This window comes from Poromitra crassiceps (genome assembly GCF_964638095.1).
Source record: "Poromitra crassiceps genome assembly, chromosome: 9".
NCBI classification, from domain to species: domain Eukaryota; kingdom Metazoa; phylum Chordata; class Actinopteri; order Beryciformes; family Melamphaidae; genus Poromitra; species Poromitra crassiceps.
This window is the reverse complement of record NC_139630.1, coordinates 36,848,590-36,872,484: the sequence shown is the minus strand read 5'-3', so window position 1 is coordinate 36,872,484 and position 23,895 is coordinate 36,848,590. Positions and strand designations below refer to the sequence as shown.

The following is a 23,895-nucleotide window of genomic DNA, read 5'->3' as shown; positions in this document are numbered from 1 at the left end:
GGTGAGGAGGAGGAGGAGGAGGGAGTGGAGAAGGCGGAGAGAGAGTAGTGGGAGGGGGGTTGGAGTTTGCGGGAGAAGTAATCCCAGACAGGAGCCACCGTTTTGCAGGGATAAAGACCTTTTTTCTTCCCCCTTTTCTTCTTTTCCATGGAACGTTTTCAGAGAGCTCAGAGGACGTGTAGTGACCCATTTCCACCAGCTGTGTCAGTATAATGGGTGGAGGGCGGATGTGGGGGCGGTTCATTACAATTTACATGGGCTTTGTGGGAGGAGGGGGGAAGCTGAGAGAGAAGGAAAAGTTGGCCGGGGGCTGGATGAGGGACAGATTCGTAGGGATTTACTAAGTATTACTTCTCCCCCGCCCTCCCCATTTTCCCGCCTTTTCTACTCCTCCTTCCTTCCCCCTCTCCTCTCGTTCACTGACTCCATTGTTTTCTCTCTCCCGCACTCTTCCTCCTTCCCGACACCTGTGCATTTCATTCGTCCTCCAGGACCTCCGTCTTGATGTCGCCGGGAACCCCTCCTGTTCTGGACAGGGCCAGGATGGTATGGTTGACGGCGGCCATCTCCACGGCCAGGGAGATGGGGTCCTGGTGCTCGTGGCCGTCATCCTGGGGAGGGGGAGAGGGATAAAACGGTCAGAAACTCTTCAGAAGGGGGTCAGTCCAAACAAAGAAGAACCTAACTACCTACTACTACCTGTCTATTCTAAAGAATCATTTACGTTCAATAATTACTGCCATGACATGCAGACTTGTCGATCAACACTTATTTAAATTGCTATCACCAAAAAATACAAAATAAGTTGTCACAGAATACATTTTGACAGTCCAACAAAACATACAAAAGGCACAACAGTTATTTGACTACCGTACTTATTCCATACGGTGAAATTAAAGCTGACATTCTGCCCACATTCTGTCACCGTCGTATCTGGTGAGATAGTGAGAGCCACTGGATTGAAATTGTATTCCTCCTATGCGCAACAAGCGCAGCAACGTTTCATGTGATTCAAGTTGTTATAGAAAATAATTTATATACACGGCAGATATTGATTTGGTTCCGGTTATGATTATGATTTAATGAGATGTATGGCGGCTCTACTGTACCTACATGGACAGATATCACCGATCATATAGTGCGATTTTAATCCATTTAATGTCAATCAGAATGATACAGGTGAAATAGGCTATAGCTGATGATATTGATTGATTGTTGAAGTTTAAATGCCCCCCCCACCTAAATATCGGACAGTCCCTTATATCTTACTGACCGGAACCTAAACATAAAGCAATATTCCACTTAGTTTAACATGGGGGTTATTCGGCACTTGACCACCATGAAAACCAGAAACGAATTACTAAAGTTTGTAGCGTTTGGATTTTTACTTCCAATTCATTTGAATGGGGTCCACTACCTAAAATAGCTTGTTTTCAAGCTATCTTCGTGGCCTCTCATCAAATTGATGAGAACTAAAAATTCAAACGCTACGAGGTTGCCCCAGCTCTGTGTGATCTTGGTCAGTTTATATTATGGTTTTCATAGTGGTCAAGTGTTGAATAATGCCCATGTTAAAACTAAGTGGAATATTGCATCATGGTAATGTGTGTTGTTGTTGTTGTTTCCCCCCCAAAATGAATATGTACCGTTTTGGTAAAGGCGTCTTCAGGTGTTTCTGTGTGAGGGGGTACCTGTGTTGGTGTTCAGGTGTTTCTGTGTGAGGGGGTACCTGTGTTGGTGTTCAGGTGTTTCTGTGTGAGGGGGTACCTGTGTTGGTGTTCAGGTGTTTCTGTGTGAGGGGGTACCTGTGTTGGTGTTCAGGTGTTTCTGTGTGAGGGGGTACCTGTGTTGGTGTTTAGGTGTTTCTGTGTGAGGGGGTACCTGTGTTGTTGTTCAGGTGTCTCTGTGTGAGGGGGTATCTGTGTTGGTGTTCAGGTGTCTCTGTGTGAGGAGGTACCTGTGTTGGTGTTCAGGTGTTTCTGTGTGAGGGGGTACCTGTGTTGGTGTTTAGGTGTTTCTGTGTGAGGGGGTACCTGTGTTGTTGTTCAGGTGTCTCTGTGTGAGGGGGTACCTGTGTTGTTGTTCAGGTGTTTCTGTGTGAGGAGGTACCTGTGTTGCTGTTCAGGTGTCTGTGTGAGGGGGTACCTGTGTTGGTGTTCAGGTGTTTCTGTGTGAGGGGGTACCGGTGTTGGTGTTCAGGTGTTTCTGTGTGAGGGGGTACCTGTGTTGGTGTTCAGGTGTTTCTGTGTGAGGGGGTACCGGTGTTGGTGTTCAGGTGTTTCTGTGTGAGGAGGTACCTGTGTTGGTGTTCAGGTGTCTCTGTGTGAGGGGGTACCTGTGTTGGTGTTCAGGTGTTTCTGTGTGAGGGGGTACCTGTGTTGGTGTTCAGGTGTTTCTGTGTGAGGGGGTACCTGTGTTGGTGTTCAGTAGCCTGTACTACGAAACTAGTTTAATGCCTTATCCGAGTAAGTTTGAGTTTAAACCTGGTTTAGCCGTACTACAAAGCAAGTTAACTTTCAATCACCATGGCAACTGACGCTGCAAAGCTAACCTGGTCGCGACCAGGTTAGCTTCAGAGGATAAGATCAAAATCCATGACAGACCCATATAATCGGCTCTCTGGAGTCACTCACCGTTCATATAAGATCGCCATATGAAAAATAGATTGCAGTCAACTGAGAATATAACAAGAAAAACATTTGTGGCTCTGTAGGCTACATAATTAAATTAAGCCTACTTACCACTTTATGTCTTAACAGCTCAACGATGCGTGGAGAAATATGATCACTATTAATCACCGCCGCGCATATCATGAATGGACCCTCAAATGGAGTGAGGGTGATATTCTCCTACATGCCAGAAAATCCGCATCGTCTCAATTCAGTTCAGCAGTTTTCTCTTTTATAGTAGGCTATTAGGCTTTATACTAGGCTATTTTATATATGAATTATTCGATCAGTGCAACCACACACATGAGTGATAGAGATCATTATTCATTGAGCATGCGTTTCTAAATCTATGGTCTAAATAGGCTTACAGATTGTGGAAATGTATAGACTGAGATTACATTTGTTGCTGCTGTATCAATGTATGCAGCTGTATCAGACAGAAATCGCTGATCGAAGTAAATCAAATGACTGATGTGAATACAAGCTGCTGCTTTAGACAGCCCTTCAGCAGACTATCCAACGCGGATTTTCATTCTGACATTAAATCGCGGATACATTAAATATCCGCTAAAACTCTGATCATGCACTGCGCTTTCATGGAACGAGGAAATGGGTGTGGAAATTGGTGTGGGCGTGGATCAACTCAGCTGTTCATAATGTGATTGGCTAGTGCGCCTCTTTCGCGTGGACGCGCGCCTGTGCACGAGCGAAAAACGTGCGCGTGCACAGGCAGATCCCAGGTCCACTTACCTAGTAAAAAACCAGCGTCGTAGTATCAGTTAACTAGATAGCTTTGATCCTGTTCAGTCAAACCAGATCAAAGGGACTTATCGCGGATCTGTTAAACTAGTTTCGTAGTACAGGGCTCTGGTGTCTCTGTGTGAGGGGGTACCTGTGTTGGTGAGGTGGGCTCCAGTCGGTAGAAGCCAAAGGGTCGGCTGAGAGGTCTCTTGTCAAAATAGGGCAGGTCGCAGGCCTGGGGGTTTCAACAGACAAGATGACTCAGCTCTCGAAAATATCACAAACTTGTTTGTCAAGGATCTTGTTTTTCGAGTTCAAAAGTGAACTTGAATTATTTACTTCCTGTTCTTTTTCACATTTTATTTAGCCACCTGGGTGAGCGTGCCACCTGGATACATCACCATGAATACATCACTCATGAGCCATATTGGTTAACCTCAACTGGCTGCTTTGTTAACCTGACACCGGGTTTAGGTTTTTGTTGCCGTGCAATGAAGCATTAAGCTAGAGGGGTTCAACTGACATACACACTGGCTCTGCAGGTAAAACTACAATAACACAATTTCCCAATTTCCATTGCTCACTTTCATAAGCTTAGCTTCAAGATTCAAGATTCAAGATTTTTATTGTCACTCCGTGGTACAAGTATCACGTGTGAAATTCTTGTGCTGTGGACTCCGTTTACAACATAGTACAAATATAACAGGGCACATGAGTGCAAAAACAACAAGAGACACAACAAGCAATAAGGCAGTAGAGTGATAAGACAAGTCAGAGACAGTGGCATATTCACTGCACATAGGTGCACGTCATGTGCATACTTTAGACGTGCTTAAACATTTTAAATTCGACGTATTTGACGTACAGGTGCAAATAGCATATACCTAATTAAACATACAATTAAACATTAGACATACATAATGGTAGCAGCTACATTACGGTACAGTACAGCTACTACACTATTTGTGTATGTTAAGGAGTCTCGTGGCCTGCGGGAAGAAACTGTCCCTCAAGCGATTTGTGCGTGCTTTTGGGATCCTGTATCTCCTCCCTGAGGGTAGCAGGGAGAACAGGCTGTTGTGGGGATGGTTTGTGTCTTTGATTCAGTACAGGGCAAAACGAAGTGCAGGCTGGGCATTGGCTGTTCAACAGCTCCTCAGCAAATGTGGAACAATAGTGAACTATAAATATAAAAAGAATAAATGGTTCAATAGAGTGTCTGTGTTCCCGCTACGACAACTTTATTTTTGGTTTCATCTCAGAGCATTTTTTCTTTTCTTTTGTATGGAGAGGCAATCACTCAACCAATCAAATTAAAGTTCTAAGAAAGAAGGGGTCGGAGAATTGGGTAGGTCACTGCAGTGATGGCTTTGTTTATCACAGGAGTCCAGAAGAAGACAAAGGCCATCCCCACTAAAGAAAACTTTGAAAGATAAATGTGCCATATGGGCCGGGATTGGAAGAGCTTGTACAGCCTGTCTTCAAAGTAAGACAGCTCCCATAAAAGAGCATTTTGATTGGCCCAGTTAATTTCCCCTTGGCTGCAATACACAAACACACATTATATGACTATGTTTTGTAGTTAGTGAGAGTGGATCACGTAAAAGCACCTCAGTAAAGGAATCATCTTCCATTTTGGTGTGAAAACTTGCACAGCGAAAGACAAACGCTTGAATAGTTGCATTGCATAGTTGTATGAAATGCCTTCTGTAGCACTTAGTAAGCCTATTTGTTGGGTTACACTTCTCTCTTCTACTAGTACACTTCTCCTTTTCTACTCCTCTACTTTGTAATTTTGTGGTATTTTCATCATGTGCCAACATGTAATTGATCACTCTCTCATCATAGTATGTAGCCTAATTATTGTTAAATAGAAATATCCCACGATCATTTCTAGTGTTGTTCGCACTGTCAAAGTCAAACCTACACCCTTGTGAATGTAGCTCAATATCTCTCTGGTGAAGCCATCCATCATGCTCTACAGTACCTGCTCTGAGAAGTCGTTCCCATCGATGTCGTCGCTGTTGGAGTGTCCTCCAGGACTCTGCACATCTATCCCATGACTCTCCAAGATTGTGGCTTCTTGGAGGAAGAGACAGTAAGTCAAGAAAATGCTGTCATCATGATGGATTATTGATTATGATTATTATTAGATTTACAATGGACTGATGTTATCCCTCATTACAGATACGACAGGAAATTAACACTAACAAAATGCTGGTTAGTCTTTTCTGTGCCAGGTAGGGTAAGGTTTGTCTTCTCTACCGACTCCTTTGGCAAATAACCAACCATTATTTGGAGGTTCTATTCTAAATATAGTTGGCTACTTCACTAGTGCCAGTGGCAAGTACATTTTAAGATTTAGCAGCCATTGTGGTCAGTCGACAACTGCTATGATTAGAGACAGTGGGTGACTATAGTGGTGATTGTGTTCATGGTAAGCACGCAGTGAAAGCTAAAAGAAACATACTGTTATCACTAATATTAAATGTGAAATAGTCATGTCAATATAAGGATTATAATTGATGGAGTGCACTGCAATCACAACAGTTGGTCCCCTTCCCCAAACCCACGTTACCAATGTTAGCCCGCCTCTTGATCTCCTTGCGTCGGTTGGCGAACCAGTTGTAAACTTTCAGGGAGGTAACCCTCTCCAGATCAGACAGTTTCTTCCCTGAAATAAATCACACGTGACAATGTCATTACACTCACAGCTTATGGGCTGTAACCATCTTTGCTGTGAAAAATAATTTGGATATTAGCCTGATTGTGTCAAGTGTGGAAACTAACATGCATTTTTAGTATCGCCTAGTTTGCTAACGAGCAGCGTTTGTCGTAGTCTAGTTAGCTAGCTAGTCTGCAATTATGTTTGGCTTGGTTTATTATTACATAACATAGTGACTTAGTGACAACAACTGAAACTGGTGTTTTGAAGTTTGGAAATAGCATAAATTGGTCAGGCAGATTAACCAGTGACAGAGGCTCGGAATTTTTCATATCTGAAATGTCTGCCTGTCGTGTTGTGAATTATTACTAGTGAATTAGAGCTGGTTACACAAACGTGATGACAATGTTCATTTGTTATGACATTTCTAACTTTGATTGTTGCCCTATTACCATCATTAGCACAGGCAGTTTCCTACTGCACACTATTGTAAGAGGCATTCTGACACACGTCTAATCTCGCTATGAAATCATGGTTTTAGGTCAACTGTCTATCAGTGGCCACATCTTGTGGTGCCCGATGACCCGGATACATCAGTGGAGTGTAGGGCTGGGTCGGTTTGAAAATTTTAAAACCGGTTCGATATTGCCGTCTAAACCGGATCGAACCGGTATACCGATTTTTTTTTGTAATTAATTAATTTTTTTTTTTTTTTTTTAAGCAGGGCTCCCGAGTGTGGCCCATAACTGTCTGTAGTGCAACTTCAGTCCACCTGATAGCGATAATACACCTCTAAGCTGGTATTGTCAACCAGCAATGATACTGAATAAAAAGAAGCAGGACACCTGTGTAACAAACACACCCTGTATTTATTTCTCATAACTATTCAGCTCAACTTTTCTTCTAAACATCAAAATAATAAATGAAATAAGACTTCTGCCTATAGTGCAACTTGAGAAAAGGCTAATAAAAACACAAGCAGTGCAATCAGAATGGATTGGCTTACAGCTGAGCTGCCTTATAAACTTCAAAACTCACAAATTCACACAATATAGGGCCTATACAAATTACTGTGCATTGTGCAAAAATGCAACAAAAAAGCTCAAAGCTTCTAGCCCACATGTTCAAAACTTAAAAATAGAAAATGCTGTAAAAAAACAAATATATATACCGGTATACATTAGGCATGGGTCGGTTTGAACATTTTGAAACCGGTTCGATATTCCCCAAAAAAACGTATCAAAGCGGCTGCAGTTGGTGGCGAGAATGCACCTCTAAGCTGGTATGCTGCCAACCAGCACGAACACTGAATACAAATAAGCAGAACCTTTTAACTGTAACAACACACTGTTTTTATTTCTCATAACTATTCAGCTTAACTTTTCTTCAAACATCAACATAATAAACAAAATAGGACTTTTGCCTACTAGTGCAACTTGAGAAGAGGCTAATATCGAACAATAGTGCAATCAGAATGGACTGGCAAAAAAAAAAAAATTTTTTTTTTTTTTTTAGGTTTTTTCGGTTTGCACGTGATCAAACCGGTTTGGGCTCGTACACCGAACCGAACCGGTAAAACCGGAAATCGACCCATGCCTAGTGGAGTGTAGCTGTGAAATGTGTGAAGTGTGTTCAGAAAGGTGAAGATACCGCAGGCAGAATGGCATGATGCTAGACTGACTCACTTCTCATTTGAATACCGCCCGCTTGGCCATGATCTGAACTGCACCCTTATCAGGTGGCCTAATGATTGTTGTGCTAAGTGCCCATCAGTGCTAGACAGTGGCCATCTGTTACATAATAAGTTCGGCATCAAATTATATTCCACCCCTACACAATTCAAACCAATAAAAAAATACAACCCTCGAAATACACTGTGTTCACACTATACATTATACAACAGTCATTCACAATAGCTCACTCAACAAGTTCCAATCACAACAAGAACACATTTTCATAATTCTTAATTCTGAACATGTCTCATGACACCACTGAATATTGCTACCTTTTGTTATTTGTCTCTTATTCTTTAGTTATTCACTGTCTAGAGTAGACTCACTCTAGGACCTTCACTGTCTAGAGTAGACTCTACTCTAGGACCTTCACAGTTGAATGTTATATTTTGTCTGTCCAAACTTATTTACCACCCCCTCAGGATGAGAATTCACTCTTGTCAGACTTTGTCTTTATAAGTAAAACATTTTCATATGCAACCTACGTGCTTAAATAACTATTACATAAGTGACTAGTGAGTACAGTGCCTTTGAATTAGGCACAGTATCACAAAACCGTTGCAACACATATTTTGTTTGTCTGTAAATTTATGATCAAGTCCCAATGACATTAGATCTAAAATGCTCAGATCACAGTGATCTTTGAAGTCCTCTGAAGTTACACATTTAAACAAGATCAATGTAAATTCATATGCATGGTGGCTGTTGCTTCTTGCAATATAGGACAACCAGATAACCTCTTAATAAGGCTCTACTGTATCAGTTAATACTAGAGTCAATACTGTCAGAAGAATAAATATTAGACTTGTGAAGAATAGTCTTCACAAGAACATCAGGTGCAGAACTCTGAGCTAATATGCAAACTGTAGTCAGAGATTCAGCCCTCAGAAGACATTTTGGATGTGTAAGTAGATAAAATGTGGATGCACAGTTGGCAGATTATGAAGGTGGTATGGAGTATGGGTTGTGTATTCATTACACTAGACTACATTACATAATTTAGCACACTTTTATCCAACGCCACTTGCAATAGCACATTTTGTCAACAGTAGTGAAATCAACTGTGCAACACAGTCTATGACCGCTAAGACTTGTTTTTTAAGGAATTGAGTAGCATTTGTAGAAAGTAGTGTTAAGAATGAATAAGTAGCATTATAGTATGTATGCCATGGTAATATTGAGAATACTCTTGTTTATTTTTGTGTATTTTTGTGTATACATACAGGTATATTTGTTACCAGGCAGTACATCAAGAAGCTGTACGTGGGCTTATATCCTGACTAAAGTGTGCCTGGAAATACAGTCCTGATTTCTCACAGTACCTGGTTTAATACACAGTCCTGATTTCTCACAGTACCTGGTTTTTGAATGACAGCATTGCAGGCGTTGGCAATCTCCTCCCTCTTGGCCTCGTCTGGGTACTGGTTGTCGTTGAAGTAGCTATAAATAGCAGAAGAGCCATGGCGATTAATTTAATTTACCCACGGAAGAAAAAATGTCAACAAACTAGAGGTGCGGCGAAATATCAAGGCTCTATTTGTTATATATGCAACGCAACCGAGCCAATATTGAGAGCCAATGAGACGAGTCACCGGCTTGGTTTCCTCATTGTCTGGTTGTTTTCTCGCTCTGGTTGCAATGTTTCCTCAACTCCTTGTGGAAATAAGCGAGAACTTATGAAAAAGACTCCGCTCCATTCCCCTCTCTCTATCCCTCTTCCAGCCGCCATATCATCCCCCTCTCTCTATCCCTCTTCCAGCCGCCATATCAGCCTTCCCGCCCTCATCCTTCGCTCCTCACCTCTCCATCACGGCCAGACACTCTTTCCTCCAAGTGAAGCGGCTTCCCCTGCGCAGCCGGAAGGTCCCGGGGGCGGTGCTAATGGGGGGCGGGGTTTGCCTCCACTCCATCTCCTCCAGAGCCAATGGGGCTGGCCTCATGTTTAAGGTGGCACCTGGGACAGGAAATAGCAGAGGGCATTCGAGACGATTCGCTGTTACAAGTTACATCCAAGAGAGGGCGCGTGTTTCAGGATGAGCGCCAACAGCCTCATTCAGCCTTAGGAACATATGGAGGTATGTTTTATAGTTTGGAAGTGCACAGCTGTGCCTATCCGAGTCGGTGATATGTAGGGGCCGTCTTGGCAGGCGAACCGAGCTAAACCGAGCACAGCGCACAGCCTCTAAGTCCATTCGCTGTCATGAAAATTTATGAGAACAGCAGCGGAGGTCTCACTCATGCATGCACCTAGCTTCTTGCAAATCTGAGCCTCCTGAAGATTATTATTGGAAACACAAGTGAATTGTGCTGACGGGTACTGTGCTGCATCATCTAAAAGCACAACTGAGGCACACACACAAAAAACGAAAGCGAACAGAAGGTGTGATTTGAGTTGTAGTCCATCTCAAAATTGGACACGTTGCGGTTTATAGTTAGAAAACAAACCAAAAAAAACAACATGGCCGAGCTATGTACAACCTGTGTAATGACAGTCAGGACGTAAGAGGATATGAGCACTGCGCTCTCATCATCCATTCTCTTCCTCTTCTCTGGATGGAAACTCAGCCCCAGTATCATATGAAGCTCATCTGAGACAGACAGATAGGACCTAAGTGGGTCACCCTGCAGCGGTACAGGTGTGAACAGTGGTGTGAACAGGGCATCACTTTTCCCTCTGCAGCAGTGATGGAGGCGTGTGCGGGGCTGGGCCGGGCCTGGGCTCAGTCTGGCCAGAAATAGCATAGAGCAGTTTCCATTGCTGACAATGTTGGCAGGGCTCCACCAAGGAACATGCCGCAGAGGACAAGGCGTGGGATGTCTGCTGCCCGGCTATAGGTTTTTTACAACACACATCCGTGCGCAGTCAGGAGCCAAAATATAAATACATGTAAATGAAACAGTGGGCGTGAAGGTTGCTTTATTGGCGGTTAGGCGTCTGCAGCAGGGAGGGGCAGCCATGTGTCATGGAGGCGTAGAGTCTGAGTTCATTCCAACCGATCGCTACACCACACTGGGCATTTCACTGATTAGTTCCTCCTCCTGGATGAAACTGTGTTTATCAGCTAATAACTTCCTTATTTTCACGATCATTTGGTTAAGCAGCCTCTAATAGATCAAAGGGGGAAGAGGAAAAAATAAGATTGTTTTGAGTTTCCTCACAATAGTTTTGGGATCTTTCATAAATATTCAACTACATAAGCCTACATTAGCCAATCAAGCCATGAATTGCTCCATGGCTGCATCGATTGGCTAATTGACTTTTATGCCGTCTTAATTACAAAGACATAAAATCAGCAGTGGCCATGAATGAATATAAAATAAGTTAAACAAAGCTCAAATGAGTGTTACAATCAAGGAGATGACGTTCTGGAAGGGTCATGATGTTCTGGAAGACCTGGTTGTATTCTTCCCTGACAAGCTACAGTTTTCTGGTCAGCTCCATGCAGAATCGACTGAAAATGGCCTGGAATGCAAAACAATTGCGATGAAATGCAAAGATTTTGCGAAAGCACCCACAGGTTAGTTGCAAGGTTAGTTTTATTGCGATGGAATGCAGAACAATTGCAAGGGAACGCAAATCAACTTCACATTTTTTCCACCGCTTTGAACTCAGGGGCTCCATATTTGGTCAACTGTAGCTTTGCACAATCATTTGGTGTGACTCCGTTTCTGCATAGAGTGAATGTTGACAAGTTAGCACTAGTTCAGGTTCCTGCCAATGGGAATTCAGTTTGCGTATCCTGTTTCCCTCGCCTGTGTCGTCATTGATGTGCCTGTGTGTGTGTGTGTGTGTGTGTGTGTGTGTGCGTGTGCGTGCGTGTGAGAGCAATTGAGTTTGTCTGTCGTGTGTTTGTGTGTCTTCCATGTCTTTTCATTTCAAGCTCTCACTGAGACTGGACAGTACATCAGTGTGATCCTTGCCTCTTCCTCCTCAGTATTAGTTGTCCTCTGTGGTGACCGAGACAGTGCTGACGTCTCGTTCCTATGGTGACCTTGATGACAACAATGACCGATGGTGACCGAATCGGCATTGTTCCCCCTGCTGTTACCAACATTAAAGTTTGCCTGCTCAAGGCACCTATAGGCCTTTTTCACAGTAGCCATTTTGTGTCTAAAAGGCAGGAAGTATGTTAGTAACACAGGTGCGCCAAAACATTAATTAGGCTTTTTAACTTCCAGTCCATCTAGGTGTTCCAGTGCTGGGGCCCTAATTACTGAGTTGATTGCACCTGTGTTTACCCTGCCTTTTAGACACAAAATGGCGGCTGTGAAAAAGGTCCATTGCCCAACTAATCATCCTGGAAGCGAACCTTCTCTGCGATGCCCTTCCTAATTGTGTGCGTGTGTGTGTGTGTGTGTGTGTGTGTGTTTTTCTCCTAATGACGTTTTTGTGGGACTTTTTACTTGTTCTCATTGACTGTTAAATGTTTTCATTTATTGTTCGACTGCAACTGATTAAAGGCTATCCAAATGAACTTGAACAAATCACACAGAGTGGCGGGGTAAAGAAGTCAGCAGTACCTGGGGTGGTTTTCTCCAGTATGTACCAGCGGTAGAAGGCCCTCTTCTTCTGCTCACTCAGGTCAGAGCCGTGCTGCAGCAGCCAATGAGAGATCCGGCTCTGGCTGATCCCTGGAAGGCGGCCAGACAGCAAATTACTAGAGAGACATTTACAACACAATTTGTAGACAACACCGACAAGAAGCCAGCTCCTGTGCTGTGTAGAAGAACAATGCATACGGGTAGAGAGAGCAAGATAGGAAGAGAGAGAGAGAGAGAGAGAGAGAGAGAGAGAGAGAGAGACAACAAAAGAAGGGAGCACAATTGATAGCATTTTGACCATCATGCATTGCAAACCCTAATGAAAAGGGGTTTAATAGGTCTTTAAGGCAGGGTGACCTACCCAACTTATTCAATAATAAAGATGAGTCTGGAATAGATCATATGTGAATAAATATATATGCAGATAAATAAATAAATAACCAGTGTAACAAATAAATAAAATGTGCAATGAAAATACAATTGTACAGATTTTTTACCCGATAGGTAAGGCCAAAAGCATAATCTGGCAAACTGATGTGTTTAACACTCCTAGGAATGTTTATTCACATTTTACATTCACATGTAAAATGTGTTTATATTCACATGTAAAATATCATGTGAATGTAACTGCCCAACAAGTACAATGTTAACTGATGAGACGGAGGTGTGGCAACAACTAAATGTGGGTGACAGAGCGAGAGTTAAAGTATGTGTGCTACAGAGGAAGTCAGGAGACATGAGAGAGCCAAAGTGGTAATTATAGGACATACTATATAATGCACATGAGATAAAAATTCAAATACATTTCAGGGTTTCAGAGAGTGTGTGTGTGTGTGTGTGTGTGTGTGTGTGTGTGTGTGTGTGTGTTACTAACCAGTGACTTGTGCCACCACCGCCTGAGAGATCCTCCTGTTGCCCAGGAAGGCCTTGATCTCCTCTTTCACCAGACTGCTGTCCCTCCTGCAAACACATACAGTACGATACCACTTAGTTCATCATACATGCAAACACATAGGGCACAATCAGGAATGTGGCGATGCCTCTTCATCACTGTCAACTCTGATCCAGAGCACACCCAGCAAACATCATTTCACACACCCAGACGTCCCTCCTCAATCCAAACGAGGAAAAAATCTTCGAGATATGACGTTCTGGCATAATAAAAATTCAAATTCAAACCGTTTTTGGAAAACTGTTTTGAACTGATATGAGAAAGATATTTCAGGGCCTGGTTTAAAGTACCGGTAGGTATCAGCTATGGATGACAGAAAATCTCAGCTTTAAATTTGCCAATACATTTACAACGCTGTATAACCATCTGTTCAACATCACAATTTTTGCTCGGTATCGTTCACATGGTGTGTGTGTGTGTGTGTGTGTGTGTGTGTGTGTGTGTGTGTGTGTGTGTGTGTATGTATGTATGCGTGTGTGCGTGCGACTGCGTGCACAGAACAATATAGACTCAGACCATTAGTTTTGGGTCCCTTGTGCAACAATAACTGAGATGAGATGCAATTTCAATTTATACGGCAGAACATCTAATGTGGGATAATTCTATAGCTAAGGTGCTGTTTTGATCTGGCCTGCACCTACAGTATGTGATCTGGCCTGCACCTACAGTATGTGATCAGGCCTGCACCTACAGTATGTGATGTGATCAGGCCTGCACCTACAGTATGTGATCAGGCCTGCACCTACAGTATGTGATCTGGCCTGCACCTACAGTATGTGATCAGGCCTGCACCTACAGTATGTGATGTGATCAGGCCTGCACCTACAGTATGTGATCAGGCCTGCACCTACAGTATGTGATCAGGCCTGCACCTACAGTATGTGATCTGGCCTGCACCTACACTATGGGATCTGGCCTGCATCTACAGTATGTGATCTGGCCTGCACCTACAGTATGTGATGTGATCTGGCCTGCACCTACTGTATGTGATCTGGCCTGCACCTACAGTATGTGATGTGATCTGGCCTACACCTACAGTATGTGATCAGGCCTGCACCTACAGTATGTGATGTGATCTGGCCTGCATCTACAGTATGTGATCAGGCCTGCACCTACAGTATGTGATGTGATCTGGCCTGCACCTACAGTATGTGATCAGGCATGCACCTACAGTATGTGATGTGATCTGGCCTGCACCTACAGTATGTGATCAGGCATGCACCTACAGTATGTGATCAGGCCTGCACCTACAGTATGTGATCAGGCCTGCACCTACAGTGTGTGATCTGGCCTGCACCTACAGTATGTGATGTGATCTGGCCTGCACCTACAGTATTTGACAGCAGTATTGGTCCCATTCTTAGCAGCAAAGCAATGCTGACATTGTGGCGTTTAAAAAGGAAAAAGAAAAAAGAGGAAACGTATACAAAGAGACTGGCAGGAATGCAGAGAGCAGATTAAACATGTGCAGTCACAGTCTACCCACTCCTTTTGGCTTCTGGCCAACACACACACACACACACACACACACAGAGATTCTGAACACTTGTCAAATGCAAAGTGGTCGGTGCCTGTCTATTTGGTAAACGCCTTGATCCATACTGATAGTGTACACAACACATTTTGTGTCGAGGTGATCGCCGTCTAATTTGAACGGCGTTAGTGCAAACCTCAAACCATAGGGCAACATACAGCCCTGCTAGCCTGGCATCCAGCTCCATATGAATCACAGTTGTGAAGGATTCATTGGGGCTGGTTACCAGGCTAACAACCCTGCAGCGTCCTTTGGAGCAATCAGCATCCTTTGAGTGGTTAGAATGGAGAAGAACACAGCAAAGTCCTCAGCCCCGCGTCTCGTTTCAGAGATGAAAATGCCTCACGACTCTTGACATCCAGCATCAATATCCTCCACATCTCATCCAGCATCAATATCCTCCACATCTCTCTCTCTCTCTCTCTCTCTCTCTCTCTCTCTCTCTCTCTCTCTCTCTCTCTCTCTCTCTCTCTCTCTCTCTCTCTCTCTCTCTCTCTCTCTCTCTCTCTCTCTCTCTCTCTCTCTCTCTCTCTCTCTCTCTCTCTCTCTCTCTCTCTCTCTCTCTCTCTCTCTCTCTCTCTCTGCGCGGCTAAAATTAGACCTCAAAAACGCTGCTTGTATCGACACCAGTGAATCAATGTAGCGCACGCTGCTGTACAAGACTGAGGGTGGAGGACAGGAGGGGACACACGCTGCTGTACAAGACTGAGGGTGGAGAGGACAGGAGGGGACACACGCTGCTGTACAAGACTGAGGGTGGAGGACAGGAGGGGACACACGCTGCTGTACAAGACTGAGGGTGGAGGACAGGAGGGGACACACGCTGCTGTACAAGACTGAGGGTGGAGGACAGGAGGGGACACACGCTGCTGTACAAGACTGAGGGTGGAGGACAGGAGGGGACACACGCTGCTGTACAAGACTGAGGGTGGAGGACAGGAGGGGACACACGCTGCTGTACAAGACTGAGGGTGGAGGACAGGAGGGGACACACGCTGCTGTACAAGACTGAGGGTGGAGGACAGGAGGGGACACACGCTGCTGTACAAGACTGAGGGTGGAGAGGACAGGAGGGGACACACGCTGCTGTACAAGACTGAGGGTGGAGGACAGGAGGGGACACACGCTGCTGTACAAGACTGAGGGTGGAGGACAGGAGGGGACACACGCTGCTGTACAAGACTGAGGGTGGAGGACAGGAGGGGACACACGCTGCTGTACAAGACTGAGGGTGGAGGACAGGAGGGGACACACGCTGCTGTACAAGACTGAGGGTGGAGGACAGGAGGGGACACACGCTGCTGTACAAGACTGAGGGTGGAGAGGACAGGAGGGGACACACGCTGCTGTACAAGACTGAGGGTGGAGGACAGGAGGGGACACACGCTGCTGTACAAGACTGAGGGTGGAGGACAGGAGGGGACACACGCTGCTGTACAAGACTGAGGGTGGAGGACAGGAGGGGACACACGCTGCTGTACAAGACTGAGGGTGGAGGACAGGAGGGGACACACGCTGCTGTACAAGACTGAGGGTGGAGGACAGGAGGGGACACACGCTGCTGTACAAGACTGAGGGTGGAGGACAGGAGGGGACACACGCTGCTGTACAAGACTGAGCGTGGAGGACAGGAGGGGACACACGCTGCTGTACAAGACTGAGGGTGGAGGACAGGAGGGGACACACGCTGCTGTACAAGACTGAGGGTGGAGGACAGGAGGGGACACACGCTGCTGTACAAGACTGAGGGTGGAGAGGACAGGAGGGGACACACGCTGCTGTACAAGACTGAGGGTGGAGGACAGGAGGGGACACACGCTGCTGTACAAGACTGAGGGTGGAGGACAGGAGGGGACACACGCTGCTGTACAAGACTGAGGGTGGAGGACAGGAGGGGACACACGCTGCTGTACAAGACAGAAGAGGGAAGTGGAGGACAGGAGGAGAGGAAGTTGGTGGGTGCAACTAAAAGGCTAAAGTGCAGAGAAGGAAATGTGCAGTTAAAAGTGGGAGAATCAGTAGGGCATCGCGGGATTGTTGACGAGCTGAAAGCGCGTGGCGCCCGCGCCCTGCGAACTGAGACGCAGGCGGAGACAACGAGGGCTTTTGAACGCTACTTAACTTCTTGGGCTGTCTAAAGAGCACATGTAATTGAATGCAGAGGCAGAGTGAGTGAGCAACAGCACAGCTAATGCAATGCTGAGGATACAGCCTGTGCTAGAAATCCCTATTCCTATTCTCACTGTACACACAGGGCAGCTGGAAGGCAGCAGGAGGCTACAGCAGGCAGAGTGAAGGGCTAATGTAGGAGCCTTATGAAATCCATTTCATTTTTTTCAAAATTTGTATCCCCTTCCCCCCCAAATTCTGTTGTTTCCATTTCCATTTCAATTTCGGGGTTAGGATAGATATTTTTTTGTTTTTGTTTTTTGATGACGTGGCTCTTTCTCAAAGTGAAAACCAAGTTGTGAGGTGACGCAAGGGTCCCACGCAAGATCGACCCCTCTCAAAACACCCCAATCAAAAACGGAATTATTTCTATAGGCCTATTTTACAATTATGAAATCATTCAGGTTACTACAATAATGAGGTCTACTTTTGATTTCGATAATGGTGCCTTTTATCAATTTCAGACAAATTATGGAAAATTCTAGCCTGGCTCCAGAACTTTGAAAGCCACGCCCACTCCACAGTTGTGGATTTGGCTGTTGCAATATTCCATGTTTTACAGTTGATTCCATTATTACCAATGATTCCGTCCGTTTTTTCCTGCATCGCCGACATCATATGGCCCTATAGTGCTAGGAACAAAAAGGAGATGACTGCATTAGATTGTGAATAGTGAAACTGTGAGAGTAGTGAGCCTAAGTAACTATTTGCTAGACACCAAATGTGATGTTTTTGATGTTATGTAATTGAATACCATGTTGTCAGCCAAAATGTCATCTCAAGCTCTGAAGATTGAACGCAATCACTGCAAATGTCTTTTTGTTGACTATACGCATTAACTGATCTCAACAAGAATTAAGTGTGGAAACGTTGTGCCAATCTTTTTTGATATGATGTGGTGCTGTGATGGTCTGGCAGTTTTACCCGACTGCAACGAACATCTTTGTGCTTTTTCTGTATCGTGTTGCTGTTCGTCACACAGGACTGATGTACAAGTTTATATGGGACACGCACTAGCAGAGGACCAATGCACAAATCAGAATTGCAGTGTGGTCACATTCTTTTGAAAAAGTGGAAGAATAGCCAGCACAGCAAAAACAACCTGTGTCCATAATGAAGGCTGTGTTGCTGAAACACGTTCATTCTGACAGCTGAATTAAAATACAGGATTTGAAGCCTTTTGCCTTTTTCACTGCGTCTCATTTCTGTTTTTTGAGATGTGCACCTTTAGTCTCCATTCGTCTTGCACATTTTCACTACAATTCCAAATATGACTTAAAGCTGCCATTCGCTAATGGTTAATTACCCTAGCCCTGACCTCTGACCTCCCAGTGCAGCAGTGCAAGCAAAAAAGGAAGTGATGGAATGGCATGTAACTCACCAACGGTGATTTATGTTATATTATATATGCTATATATGCGATATTATAACCATATTTCATTATAGATTGGTTAGGAAGCTTTTTAGAGTGCAAGTCCACTTCCTCAGTTGACTGATTTAGAACGACATGTGTCTCTTTGCTGACACAAACGACATAAAGACTTGATTAATCGTGCTACTGTATTACAGCGAAGCGATAGATAGCGTACACTGTACAGTAATGGAAATTAATACGTTTCACACACACACACACACACACACACACACACACACACACACACACACACATCCCTGAAGGGCCACCTATGTTCATGCAAAAGCCTTCATCCAAATACACAATACATATTCTTGTAACATTTATGAATTCCAATAGCATATAGTGACGATGCAAACATACCAGCTCCGAAAGCGCCCGCCAAGCGTAAATTCAGCTGGAGCAGGAGCCTGGCCATTCACACCAGACGCGCTTTGCTTTTCTCTGCATCGTCACAACAACTTGTACCGACTTCCTGTCTGGCTTCACACAATCGCTCACGCAAAAAATAGACCAGGCGCCGAAAACCGGCGCATCAGGGCGCGCGGCCGGCCTGAACGGCCTAAGCTGTTAACAAGGTGGACAAGCAGCACCAAACTAGGGCTAGGCCTACTGCTGGATAAATACTGCCCCCGGTAATACTGACCTTATCAGCTCCTCCACCTTGTCGTCGATGTCCAGGTCCTCTTCCGTAGCTTCGAACCCGAAGGCCCGCGCCGCCGCCGCACTGTTCACCGGGTACCGCGGGGGAGACAGCTTGCCGTTGGGCGTGGCGGCTAGGCTGTCGCGGCCGTTCTGCGACAGCGCCACCAGCGAGACCGGCGAGGGCAGGATGGCGGAGGGCGGGGGCGGCCCCGGGGGAGGGGAGGTGTTATAGCTGTTGCTATGCTGCGGCGTCAGTCCGCTGCCGCCGCCGCCGCCACGGAACTGCGTCTGAGTGGCGGTGGAGACTTTGCAGGTGGTGGAAGAGGCGGCGGTCGCCGAACGATCGCCGGCGCTAACCTCGCCGCTGTTGGCGGTAGCGTTGTTCCCGTTGCACGAGGCCGAAGAGGTGGCGGTGACCGAGGCAGTGTTGTTGTTATTGTTGAATGGTGTGGTGGTGGTGGTGTTGTTAGAGGCAGAGTTGTTGCAGTTGTTGGCCCCGCCTCCCCCGTAAGAGGAGGAGGAGGAGGAGGAAGAGGTGCGGCGGCCGAACTTGTCGCCGTGCTCCCGGTCCAGCCGGTCGAGAGTGTCGAGCGCGTGCAGGATCTCCTGCTTGGTCATGCCGGTGCGACGCAGCCGCTGCAGCAGATCTATCTGCTCGATAGTGAAGCGCGGCTCCTCGCTGAACTCAGACATCCTGCTGCTGGAGGAGAGACAAGACAGACAGGATGTGAGACGGAGGAGGAATGTGGAGAGAGGAGGGGGGAGGAAACGAAAGAGGAAACGCGGGTGTGGGGGGGGGAAGTTAAGGAAAGGGAAGAGGAAAGAAAGTGGGTGTTCAGGATGTAGAGGGGAAACGGGAGAGAGAGATGCAAAAAGAGGAGGCGCGAGGAGGAAGACAGAGGGAGTCAGGGAGGATCAGAGGGATGTGAGATGGAAGCAGGAGAAAAGAGAGGGATAAGTGGGAATGAGTGAAAAGGACGGCAGGAAAATGTGTGTTTGGGATGCAGATGGGGAGAGAAGTAGAACGACGGAAAAGGGGGAGCGAGGCAGAGAGAGGGAGAGGCGGGCGAGAGAGAGAGAGAGAGAGAGAGAGAAAGCAGGGAGGAAAAAATGACAAGAAGAAAATCAAGAGGCAGCAGATGAGAGAGAGGACGACAAGAGCGAGAGATGGAAGTGTGAAGGGAAAAAAGGGAAGAAGGAGGGGCAGGCCATAAAATCAGCTATTTTTGGGAACCAGCAGGCAACACACGCAGAGTGCCAGTGTCACCTTGACAGCTGATGCTATCTTAACGTTCTGACTGTCGTTCTTTAAGAGCTACAATATATTCCCAGCTCCACACGCCACCCACGCTGTAGGCTATGTTTTTCATAAGCAATTTGCTGTGCTCCAAATCAATGCAACTGAAATCAGACTGCGGCAGATTTTCCATCTTCTGTGCCAAGCCGGCCTATGCTGATATGATAAATGGTTTAAAAGGGGTCACTGGCATTTCTCTACATCTCTCTTACTCTGTGTGCAGTAGGCTGAAGAGAGATTCTAGGGTATTTAGCCAAACGACTAGGGGCCATATACAGTGTTTTTGAAGTGACCATGGTGAAAATTGATATGGCTAGGGTGGCTATTAGTCTTTGGATGTCTGGAACATGTGGTTTCTAAAAAGATATTTCTATCATTTCAGACAAAGTTGAGGGGGGGGGGGGCATTGATTTTCAGCTCGGAAAGACATTACTCCTATGCCATACTAGAGTAGCTTGATGTGCATTAGTGAACATTTACCACCGTCTATGCAAACAGTAAATCATTATCAAGGACAATTACACTGGAAATCGGTTGCACCTCTGCAAGGTCAGCTAAAGTTACATAGATCCAAAATTATGAATGTTATCGACTGGTCCCTTTAAGAGGAATATCACACTGATTTTGACATGTAGCCGGGCGCATGGAGTTACCATATGCAAAATTGTGAAAAGTTGTGTGGACTATTCTTTTACAGTGATATTCTGAGCTGCAGCCAAATATATGCATCTGCCATCTGATTAATCATTAACCAACCTGCTCAACTATTACTCAGTTAACTATTCACTTGGGTTAGAGCTGGTTTAACTGGTTGAAACACAATGACTACAAAAGCAACCACTAGCTAAAGATTAAAAAAAAAGTTAGCAGTAGCACCGCAGCTAAATACTGTAGGCTATGAATGAATTCCCATACATTGACTGTTATAAAATGCATACATTCAGGTTTGACATGTCTAAACAGGAATGACACTGGTGAGGAGATATGAATGGGGCGTGTGTGTGTGTGTGTGTGTGTGTGTGTGTGTGTGTGTGTGTGTGTGTGTGTGTGTGTGTGTGTGTGTGTGTGTGTGTGTGTGTGTGTGTGTGAAACACAAGAACTGCTGTCTCTGCCAGATGGTATGGCACACTTCATTCTATCCATAACCATAACTGCAAAGGTCATTCCTAACACTCCGAAACAACTTCGAGAACTCACTCATAGTCATAGCTGTAACGTTTTAGGCAGTACGTCGTTATGGCAGTGGGTTCGTTATCATTCAAGCAAAAACAGACGTGACTATAACGCTAACTTGCCTTTCAAGGCAGATTGCATGCATCAAAAATACCCAACTTCAGCCAGAACTCACGGAGCTTGTGCACTGCAGTTTCTTAATTTACCACAATATTTACAGTTTTTCCACGTGCTTTTATATTATTGGCTACGGGCCCTAATGTTAAAGAGAAGCAGAACAATATTGGCGATGCCAGCTTTCACGCCCTTTGCCCAAAAGCTAACGTTAGCGAATGTTAACCTAGCTATGCCAGTCCAGCAATGCCCAATGTAATTAGTGGGCTAACGTTAGCTAGCTACGTATCCTTTTCTGCGTTAACCCCGACTATTTTATCATCTCGGTGGCGCTGCCGCTGCATGTATAACGTTACTGATAAGTATAGGCATCGGGGAAGACATCTAGCAACTTAAAGTTAGCTACTTTGATAGCATTAGCGTTAGATTATGCGATGATTAGCATAACGTGCTAACGTTAGCCTTGCCAGCGCTGTGTTATAGCTGCCGTTAGCTCCCATCGCTGGCGAACGTTTGATATTAATAACATCACATTCAGCGTTGAGGATATCTAACTACATGACTTACCTCGGTTCAGATTGGCCACTTAACCATTTAAATTTGCGACTCCAGCAAAGACCCCGCTGTGTATTTTATTGCAGCCAAAAAATAACGTGAAACCAATTTGATAACAGTGCCCTGTCCGACCCTTTTCCAAGGATTTCTAATCAGAGGCGAATTATTTGCCTCTCTGCTTTGTCTGTCTGACAACAGCCATATTGACAACTAACACCTCCCAGTAGGTCTGAGGGAACTGTAGTTTAAGATTGACAAAGGCCTCTACTACGCGGCGGCGTGTTTTACACTAAAAAACTACATGTCCCTAAAGCGAGAGCGAACGAGCGAGCTGATGGCTCACTGATCAGTTGTCACAAGAAACGATGCAGTTTGTAATGCGGCCACAGCGGCTACTCCTCTCAACCCTACAGGGGTTTGGTTTCACCTTTACCATCTCTCATAGGGCATGTGAACCATTATGCCAACCACCTATACCGGCATGATTGAGAAGTAGCCCATTACATATAACCATACACATAACGGAATTAAAGTTGGGTAATCTATTTGCAAAATTAAAATGAACATACACAGTAAAAAGGTCCCGTGCAGCGATTTAAACTCAGACAGGAAAAGTTGAGTGTACTAGTGTCCATCACTCTTTTCAGTTTAAATGTTGACCTTGGTGTTACTCGTTTACAATATTCCTGTAGCCTAATATTCCCATTGGGAGTTATAGATTTGCTGTGATATTTGTAGTAGAGTGGAGTATACTTTTTAAATTAGGATTTACAAAAGCTATAGGCATTGTGGATATATTTCATGTGGATCATGATGATGTGAGAGTAAATTATGTAAGTGTGTGTTGTTCCATGTGTGTGTGTGTGTGTGTGTGTGTGTGTGTGTGTGTGTGTGTGTGTGTGTGTGTGTGTGTGGTTCCGTGTGTGTTTGTGTGTGTGTGTGTGTGTGTGTGTGTGTGTGTGTGTGTGTGTGTGTGTGTGTGTGTGTGTGTGTGCGTGCGTGTGTGTGTGTGTGTGTGTGTGTTTGTTCTGTCGTGTGTTTGTCTGTTTTCCATCTCTGTGTGTATGCAGAGTGCTGTAAGATCCTGATCTTCTCCAGCATACCCTGATGAAGCTTTAGTTCATGTAAAAAATGACAAGTAGATATGGTCTCTTTCATCTCAAATAAGAAGTCCTGGTGAAGAAAATAGGACGACTGCAGCAGCACTGTATCCTTAAGTAAACAAATTAATTCTTATAATGCCTCAGAAGAGCGGGGGCTGAGGTGTTTACTCAGCTGGTTTAGGAGAAAGAAGGTCAACATTAAGGAGAAATTAAAAGAGGCTTTTAATTCTGGAGGGACATATGGATGCAGGTGTTTAGCTTAGCTTGCACATCAACGAGACATTTCAACTGAAAAACACAGCCCATTTAAGTTAACCATTAATAATCTTTGCTGTGCTGTTTCTGCTATTTCAGCTTTCACCTGCTTTGCCTCTGCTGTGCAGTTGCTATCCGCATGGACTCATAATGCTTGTGTTTCCCCCTGGTTCCCTCTTCACCCTGTACAAACGATAACCGATATATCTGTATCGGCCGATATGTTGGCCGATATTTTTTTATTTTGTATTGTTTAAGTCATAGACAGCATGTTGTGTACGGTATATTTGATCTTTTTTCTTAATTCAAGTTATATTTTATATTTGTTCTATTT

General features: G+C 44.9%; 1 protein-coding gene across 2 annotated transcripts; it reads right to left on the bottom strand.

Annotated features, from left to right (window-relative positions):
* Positions 1-414: 414 nt before the first annotated feature.
* On the bottom strand, positions 415-22,337 carry hmbox1b (homeobox containing 1 b). Of its 2 annotated transcripts, none has more exons than XM_083642760.1 (10): positions 22,216-22,337; positions 19,066-19,764; positions 13,225-13,310; positions 12,330-12,440; positions 9,609-9,762; positions 9,166-9,248; positions 5,989-6,084; positions 5,398-5,492; positions 3,562-3,645; positions 415-611 (listed from the first exon to the last, which is right to left on the bottom strand). In XM_083642760.1, the coding sequence occupies exons 2-10, from the start codon at positions 19,755-19,757 to the stop codon at positions 477-479; spliced, it is 1,536 nt and encodes a 511-aa protein (XP_083498886.1). In that variant the 5' UTR covers positions 19,758-19,764; positions 22,216-22,337; the 3' UTR covers positions 415-476. The 2 variants fall into 2 exon arrangements, with proteins under 2 accessions (XP_083498886.1, XP_083498887.1); XM_083642761.1 differs by having other exon boundaries at positions 5,398-5,489.
* Positions 22,338-23,895: the final 1,558 nt, after the last annotated feature.

Bases quoted from the DNA above. Each gene is read 5' to 3' on its own strand.
- hmbox1b (XM_083642760.1), bottom strand. From the start codon at position 19,757: ATGTCTGAGTTCAGCGAGGAGCCGCGCTTCACTATCGAGCAGATAGAT. The intron at 9,249-9,608 runs GTGAGGAGCGAA...TGCTATTTATAG, and splicing joins TGTCTGGCCGTGATGGAGAG to CTACTTCAACGACAACCAGT. The intron at 5,493-5,988 runs GTAACGTGGGTT...TCTTCCTCCAAG, and splicing joins CAAGAGGCGGGCTAACATTG to AAGCCACAATCTTGGAGAGT.